The 8,929-nt window shown below is 35.0% G+C and overlaps 1 protein-coding gene across 1 annotated transcript; it reads left to right on the top strand.

Moving 5' to 3' along the window:
• Window positions 1-8,278: 8,278 nt before the first annotated feature.
• On the top strand, window positions 8,279-8,722 carry LOC7469974 (uncharacterized). Its single transcript, XM_002305376.3, has one exon. It carries the CDS (start codon window positions 8,279-8,281, stop codon window positions 8,720-8,722), a length of 444 nt encoding a protein of 147 aa, XP_002305412.1.
• The last annotated feature ends 207 nt before the right edge of the window (window positions 8,723-8,929 follow it).

Below are 8,929 nucleotides of genomic sequence, written 5' to 3' on the forward strand. Positions count from 1 at the left end.
TTCATTCGACAAGAACTACAGTTTTCTAAAATTTTTTGAGCGTGCAATAAAATTAGGTAAAATATTATCATTTATAAAAATTGAGATTACAATACGAGTAAATTTAATTCACCTTAAACTAATTTTTTTTAAAAAACAAATTCAAAAATATTGTTCACGTTCACGTGAATAGTACGAGTGAAATCACTTAACTGCATTGGTTTTTCAAAAAAAAAAAAAAACAGTGAAACTTTTCATGTGAACAGTGCAAGTGAATTAATTCACTCGCACTGGTTTTTTGAAATTAAAAAAAAAAGAAAAAAACTGTTCACTTTAGTGAACAGCTACAGTGGAGCAAGTTTTATTTTCGTGCATGATAAAGCACACAAACCACTGCCTTTTAACATTACGGTCCCACAAACCAGAAGTGCAAGACAAATATGAGATGTCGATTGAAAAAACTGTTTTTCCCAGACGAGAAGCAACAAAATGCTGCTTCTTCTAAACCAGCGGTGCCATGTGGGTCCTACCCACTGAAAGTGCTTTTATTTTGATTACCAAACGCTTATTAACATGGTTGCGGGTGAACCTCACCCGCAACCACGTTACCAAACGGCATCTTACAGCGGGTTGATATTTTTTTATTTTCAAATGTTAAAAACACTGTTATAAAGAATGTTTTAAGTATTTTGAAGCTAGCAGTTATATTAGATCTAAAAGTCTTGAAAAAAACTTTTAAATTATTTTTGAAATATCTCAAATAGAAATTCTAATTGATTTTTTTAAAAAAAATTATAGGCTCTTGGATCTAGCAGACATGCCTGATTTGACGAACAAAAAAAAACAGTTTAGTTATCAGGAAAGAGAGAAAAGAAAGAAAAAACATAAACAACCAAAAAAATATGAAAAGATAAGATGAGAAATTAAAAGTAAAACTACTATTACAATCTACAATGAAATGTCTTTTAATCTACTGTGATTTTCCCAGACCATTTAACTTTTGTTATAATAATAAAGTGAGATGGCCAAATAGGTGAGAGAGCAAAAGCTATAAAGAAATGACCTTAATTATTTTGACCAATGAAGTTAGGGTATTTGGTTATTTTTAAAAGTATTTTGCTCAAAAATGCATCAAAATAATATATTTTTTATATATTTTTTAAAAAATTATTTTTAATATCATCACATCAAAACGATAAAAAATATTAAAAAAAAATTTAATTTTGTTTTTATAAAAAAACATGGTCATAACTGCGTTCTCAAACGTAATCAGTCAGCCTCTCTGATAGGTACTTTAAAGTCCTTCATTACTTATCTATTTGTGTGTGCGTGCGTGTGTGTATAATTCAATAAATATAAAAATTTCTCTCAATAAGCTTAATTAAACTAATATGAGTATATCTAAACTATTTGATAAACTCAAATTTAATAGACTCAAAACCCTCTAAAAATCTTAAATTTAACAAGTCCAAAAAACTCTGCAAAATGAAACGAGTCCAGGTTGTTGCGTAGGCCCAATTGCCCTTGGATCTAAGCGTTTTCTGAGCCCATATACAATAGGGTGTTGGGCGAACACCCATCACCCATTATTGGGTCCAAGCGTAACACCTAGACCCAATTAATTTGGAAGCTGGGTGTGTGCCCAACACCTATTATTGAGTCCCAACATAATAATTATACCCAATTAATTTTGGGTGCTGGGTGTGCATGCCCAACACCCATTGGGTCCAGACGTAACGCGTGGACCCAATTAATTTTTGGGTGTTAGGCACACACCTAATGCCTTGTTGGGCATGCCCTCAACACCTCCATAAACTTAGGAATGCGCCCCGAGCCCAACACTCCATTGGGATTTTTTCCAGGACCCCACACAAGTCTCTCGACAATTTTTTTAGACCTACACGAGTCCTTTTATATTTTATAATGATCCAATACATATTATTTTGAGTGGAATACATCTCAAAATGCCACATTAACTTATAGGGGATGAAATAACTATTCAACCCCTCATCTCCACAAAAGGACAAGATTCATGAGCTATAAATACCCCTTGAATCTATCAAGTTCAATATTCACAATATTTTTATTCTTAATATTTTTAGCATACATACTTTAAAAGCATATTACTCTAAAATATCATTGCACTTTCACACTTTATGAAGCTATTAACTTATGCATCTAAGAGTCTCAACATCCATTAAAGGGGATCTTCCGCAGGTACTAGCTAGTTTACCACGCATCACTAGTTACTATCCACATATATGATTAATTGATTATCCATCAAATAAACCTTATTTATTAGCCTACTGGATTTTAGGACCTCATCAATTAGCACTATCTATGGGGAACTAAAAACAAATCTATAAGTTTCTTTTTAAAACTTGTTTTTGACATTTCCAAGTCATTCCATGAAAATAACCAAGACATATATAGGTCAAGACACGTGATAAATCTACTCGTCATCACGAGCACTTTTGCCCATCCAAACTTTTAACAACTCACTAGTTAGGTGTAGTCCTCACTCATGACGTGTTGGCAACCCAATGGCAAAATTAGACCTTGCCACCGTCAACAAGTTTTAACACCCTCACCAACATACAACGCCCTAGCGTCGTGGCCATTGACCATACCAAGTGCCCATAAATGATTATATTACCTAGAGAAGATTAGACATAATAACATTCATGAAAGTCTCTCAAAGGGTCGCTCATGCCATTATGATTCTCAAACACATAGCCGGTACTCCAAACATACTCCCTCTAACTACCATAGGATAGACATTAGTTATTATAGCCATCGTTCCACGCCAAATTCCCCGTGCTCCTAAAATCCTAACAAATGACTAAAAGATGGTCTATACATTTCTACAACTCTTATCATGTGAGAGGTTCTTCCTTGTCCAAACAAGTATTAAACACTCGACTTCATAAGGACTATATTTCCATAGAAAAAAGTTTTGACAACTATGATGGCCTGACTGACCTGGGAGAGCGTGTGCAAAATGTGCGTTGTAATTAGAGTTGATCATCCAAGACAATGACTCAGTATAAAAAATCCTCCCTACAACCTTCTACGGTTTAAGCATGCTTGGTACAATAATTTAGAGTCAAGCTCCACCGAAGGGTTCAGTAACCTCTGCGCCAAGCTAGTGGCATGTTCAATGAGGAAATGCTCAAGGTGGAAGAGTTTCTTGAGCTAGTAGCCTTATAGGCCTTGCTAAGATGGGTAAGGGAACATGTCATCTAGAGAAAACTACATGTCTTACAAGACAGAAGCTTGCTCAAAGTGAAGCAAATCATGAAAAATCATATACGGGTGGAAGATGCTAGGATGCTATGACATGGGCCTCCTTGTTTTTACAAGGACAACCAGCATGAAGGACCTTCTAAGCAAAATAATTCTCCTATTAGAAATTAAAGCTTGAGGAAAAACCATGAAGGACCAACCTATAAGTGTTTGATGTATCTTAAAGATTAATTACTCCCTTTAATCAAATGGGATCTCCCATTTAAAGTTATCATAATAGTTAAGGAAAACACTTACCACCTTTAATGCATGTTTCTCCTAATAACCTTTCTCATACTTGTCACTCAAATCACCTTAGGATGCACAATCCTTAATGGGAATGTAAGTTTATTTTTTAAAAATAAAAACAATGTATCTCTAATATACATTTTCTATCTACAGATCTTCAAGTGATGCCTAAAGGTCTCTCACCAATATACCATGGGTTAATCTTGGATCTCATACTCTTCAATGCAATCTAGGACTGACACGGCTCTCTAGTGGGGCTCTAGGGCCTTATATTATCTCTACGTATGATTTTGGATCTTCTACTCACTAGGGATTAATCTCGGATCCCCTACTCTTCAGTGTTGTTTTCCATATATTCCTTACGCTTGATTTCGTTGATATATTCCTTATTAGGGTTGTATCTGCTCAACATGGAAAATACCTTACTGAGGAGCTTGACCTCAATGTTTAAGCCTTCGCCTCCCAATTACCCTTGGCTTTGTAAACAACCCTGGTCTTGTGGGGTTTTGTATTATGTAGTGAATATTGAAATTTTATAAAAAATTTTATTTTATTCATTTTCATGATATTTTCTTTGAGAATAATATTTTGTTAAACTTGTTTAATCTAAATGGGTTTAACAACTAAAGTAAAGTTTACATACTAAGTTCCAAAAGGAAATCTAGGTTCTAGGTATACCCTTAATTAGGAGTTCTTATTCCTTTAATCTGATTGTCTGATGAGAGTATCCCTAGCAAATTGGTGAGAGGCCTTTGAGCATCGCTAGGAGAATGCATTAGTTTGAAACTACACTATTGGAGGATCCTAGATCAACCCTTAGATAATTGATGAGAGGCTCTTAGGGGTCACTTTAAGATTATACCAGTCTGATACTATAATAAAGAGTGAGGGATCCTAAAACAACCCCTAGAGAATTGGTGAGAGGCTTTTAGACATCACTTAGAGATTGTGTCAGTCCAATATTATACTGAATAATGGGGGAATCTAGATCAACCCCTAAAAAACTGGTGAGAAGTCATTGGGCATCACTTGAAGATTGTGTTAGTTAGAGACTGTTTTGAAGAGTTAGGGATCCGAGATTAACCCTTGGAGAATTGGTGAGAAACCTTTAGGCATCATTTCAAGATTGTGTTAATTCAAGATTTCATTTAAGAGTAGGGGATCTTAGATTAACCCTTGAAGAATTGGTGAAAGACCCTTAGACAACACATAGAGATTGTGTCAGCTCGAGACTACACTAACGCATAAGGGATCCAAGATCAAACCCTAATGATTTTGCGAGAGGCCTTTAGGAATCACCTAGAGATTATGCAAGTCCAAGACTACACTAAAAGATAGGGAATCCGAGATCCATCCCTAGAGAATTGATGAGAGGCCTTTAGGTATCACTTAAAGAAAATGAAAATGTATTATTATTTTAAATAAGTCATTCATATATTAGAAACATACATTCATATTCTCATTAACTATGGTAAATTTTTTAATGATCATAGTGCTAGGCATAAGAGACAATATTCCCTTCCATATCTTGTAGATGGTAAGTGTTTGCCTTTACCACCCTTGTGACTTTAACAATACCATTTTATTTTGGAGCTAGTTTGCCCTTACTTTCTTCATTATCCATAGCCTATAACTTTCTTAGCACCAAATATCCAAATTTAAATCTTCTATTATTGACTCTAGCATTATAGTACTAGGTAATTCTACATCAACAAACTTCATTTCTGATTGTCGTGGTCAAGTGAGATTCTTCTAAGAAATCTAAATTAGCCCTAATGCCTTATTCATTTTCTTTTGAGTTATAATAAGCAACTAAATGACTTGGACAACCAACCTTATTATTGACTCTAGCATAACCTATATTTGCTTATCTCACCAAACCCATGTGCAAGTAGAAGAAAATCATACTATGACTTAGAGTTATCAAATTGCTACATAGCCTTTTGATTCTCTCCTAAATAGTACTCATCCAATATCTGCAGAAATCATGTCTTCCAAGCTGACTTTGAACATTTTTTTTTTTTTATCATTATAGTAGTATTCCCTACTAAAGAAACTTCATTAATACCATTAACAACGAAACAAAAAAGTACATCATCATCCTAATTAAGTAATTTCAAAGAGTTTTGTGGAGCTCCTTTTGGCTGGTATATTGATGTTAAAACATGATACATGTTTAACACAAAGATCACTAAAACCTATGATAGATCTCGGATTCAAGTTGTTGTATTAGGCTTGTGTTGACCCCTTAAAAGTTGTAGGGAGGATTTTGTGTATAACATCATAGCCTCCTCTGGGTAGTATTATTGTCTACTAGTCGAGAGGACAACTTGTGGTTAAGAAGCTGGGACTGGGGGTGCTACCTCATTATGAGACTTGTTGGGGTTGATGGGCCTGATTTTGCCCTTGAATGGCTAGCATTGCCTCAGTAAGGAGTTGGACCTAATTGAAGAGTTTTAGAAGCTCTAAAGGAGCATATGTACCAACAATTATAAGGAGGTTCGAGACACATCCCATCCTAGAAGTGTCTTGATTATTTGCTATTGATAGTGATTGGGATATCAAAAACCAATTCTAGAAAAATAGCTAATGACTTTTTTATCAGGTTCCCACAGACAAGGCTAATTGATGATGTCTTAAAAAATTCCAAGGCGTTTAGGAACAAGACTCTCTTAGGTGGGTAAATCGGTTAATCACTTGAATCTTGTAATTACTCCACTCTCCTTAACCAAAATAGCCAAAATAGGTGTAGTATGAAATGGATGACCATATACCTGTAAAATATCACTTTTATAGAAAGAATGCAATGATATTTTAAGGAAATGCTATGAAAATAAATGTATGCAGTAGAGAATGAAAATTGTGAACCATTTACCTTAGTGGTTCAAGGGGGTATTTATAGCCACTAAAGTTTGTTGTTTTTGCTGGAGTGAAGGAACCGGAGAGTCATATCCTCTTAATAGCATTAGTTATTGATATCCCTTAAACAATATTAATGAGAGGGAAATATGGGAGGCATTTAAAATATTTTTTATACACTTATAAGTGTAGGGAGACGAATATCCCTAGCACTAATATTTTATGTTAAATGTTATAAGAATAATAAAAAAAAAAAAAAACCATGGCCTTATGGCCTAATATGAGGCCTATAATGATTGTCAAACCCTTGTCTACTTGGGCTTGACACGTAACTAAACCCAAAGATGTTGGGTTTGGCACCTCGTCAAATCTATGTTTGTTTGGGCTTATAATGTTGTTGAACCCGAGGATGTTGAGTTTGATAATTTATTGGGCTCAGCACATAGTTGAGCCCAAGGCTATCGGATCTGAAAGTTTGTCAGACCTATATACACTTGGGCTCAGTATATAGATAAATCTAAGGACGTTGGATCAGGCAATTCACTAGATTTATACTCACGTGGACTTGGCTTGTAGCCACATCCAAGGGCGTTGGCCTTGAAAGCGAGCTGGACCCATGTTATTAAGGCTTGATATTTTGTCAAGTCTAGGGATGTTGGGTATTGACGTGAGTTCCATCACCTATTCTTAAGTTATCACCTTGCCTTTGAACCTTTTAAATAAGAACTTATACTAAAAATTAATTTTTTAAAAAAATATATTGGTTTATCACTATTCAATAAAAATTATTAAATTTCTCTAAATATTGAAAGGGTATCTTTAAAATTATTTGAGATGGAAATTTAGTCTTGATCAATAAGCAAGCTAACTTGAAAAATATTTTTTATTGTGAAAAAATAAAAAAATAAAATTCCATGATTAACATTAAAAGCTAATCTAAGTAATCAAGTCCAATAGATTTTTTTTATAGAAGTTTCAAACTATATTAAGATGTGAGATACAAAAAAAAACAATAATTTTCCTTAGATCTTAAATATGGTTGATCTGTTTGTCATTAACAAGCACATAAATAGCATATGCATAAACAGGCACAGATAACGTTATAATAATAATTAAAAAAAAAAAAAAAAAACAGGCACAGATAGAGCTTAAGCAAAAGAAAACAATGGGATGATATTGCCAACACTAGAAAACAATGAGTGAGTGATAGGAAGACGACATTTTGCGAAAGATCGCTAATAAATTGAGACAGAAAACTCCACGCCTAGGGTTCCCCACCCCCCCCTCCCAAAAAGCAATGAAACGTGAAAGGACGAACGTCAGCGCAAGCATCTCCACTCGAGGCCTCGAGGTTTCGCTCGTTAGTGATTGTGGTCTAAATAATTTCAGCCGAGTCACCTCATTGCGGGCGAGACTCGAGAGTGACAAGCTATTATTGGACGACTCGGTGCAGTAAAATTAAAGGTACATAAGCATCCCTTATTAACTTTTTATGTGATTGCGATAAGTACTGGCTGTACTTCTCACATTATAATTATTTCTCTTATTTAGTATAGTAAATCGGAGTGGTTGCTATCTTATTTATTTTTATATTATTTTTAGAGATTAAATTGTACATAAAATTTAATTCTTAACACTCACAATAATTTAAAATATAATATTTTATTAAAAATTTTAAATTGAACAATTTCAGGTTTTACATGCACGTGCTTTAAAAAAAATACTATTAAAGAGTCAATCTTGACCATATAATATTCTTGTCCGTGATTTTTCTCTCCCTATATAAATCACTTCTTTATTCCCTCCGTGAACAACAACCCATTTCATCATTCTACTCTCTTCAGCTCTAAAAAACCAAAAATAATCTTTCTGCTCTCTCGTTCTCCTCCTCTCTCAAAAGATATATATGGGCAATTGTGCATCGCCTCAGTACAAGGAAAAGGTTGCCGGTGGTGGTCTAAACCGGACATCTCCGGCCAAAATAGTTCACATAGATGGAAGGCTACAGGAATTCAGAGAGCCAATCAAAGCCAGCAACGTACTCTCCCTGAACCCCAACAGCTTCCTCTGCAGTTCAGAATCCATGTACATTGATCGTCGGCTGCCCCAAGTGCCAGATGATGAGGAGCTTCAAGTGGGTCAGCTTTATTTCCTCATGCCACTATCCAAGTCAAAAACCCCGTTATCCCTGCAAGAATTATGCGCCCTTGCTAGTAAAGCTAACGCATCTCTTGCTCAATCGGACATGGGGCTTACGCAGAAAAAACATTACCGTATTTGGATAGATGTGGCACTAAAATTCTGGCCAGTGATCAACGGTGCTGTAAGATTCCGATTCGCATCGACATAATTGGTCCAAAGTTTCTGCCAAGACGGACCAATCAGCGAACTTGGTACTAAAATCCCAGAATTAACGGAACAATGTATTCTTTTAAGGACTATTGCTTTCTTTGATCAATTTTAGTGTGTAAGAGACAGTAGTTACGGTGTTTTTCATCTTCTATGATTAGACTGCAATGCTAGGCCAGACCAACTTTCGATATCGTCTGAACCGTTG

The sequence above is a fragment of the Populus trichocarpa genome, chromosome 4, assembly GCF_000002775.5.
Source record: "Populus trichocarpa isolate Nisqually-1 chromosome 4, P.trichocarpa_v4.1, whole genome shotgun sequence".
Classification (NCBI taxonomy): Eukaryota; Viridiplantae; Streptophyta; class Magnoliopsida; order Malpighiales; family Salicaceae; genus Populus; species Populus trichocarpa.

Bases quoted from the DNA above. Each gene is read 5' to 3' on its own strand.
- LOC7469974 (XM_002305376.3), top strand. From the start codon at position 8,279: ATGGGCAATTGTGCATCGCCTCAGTACAAGGAAAAGGTTGCCGGTGGT.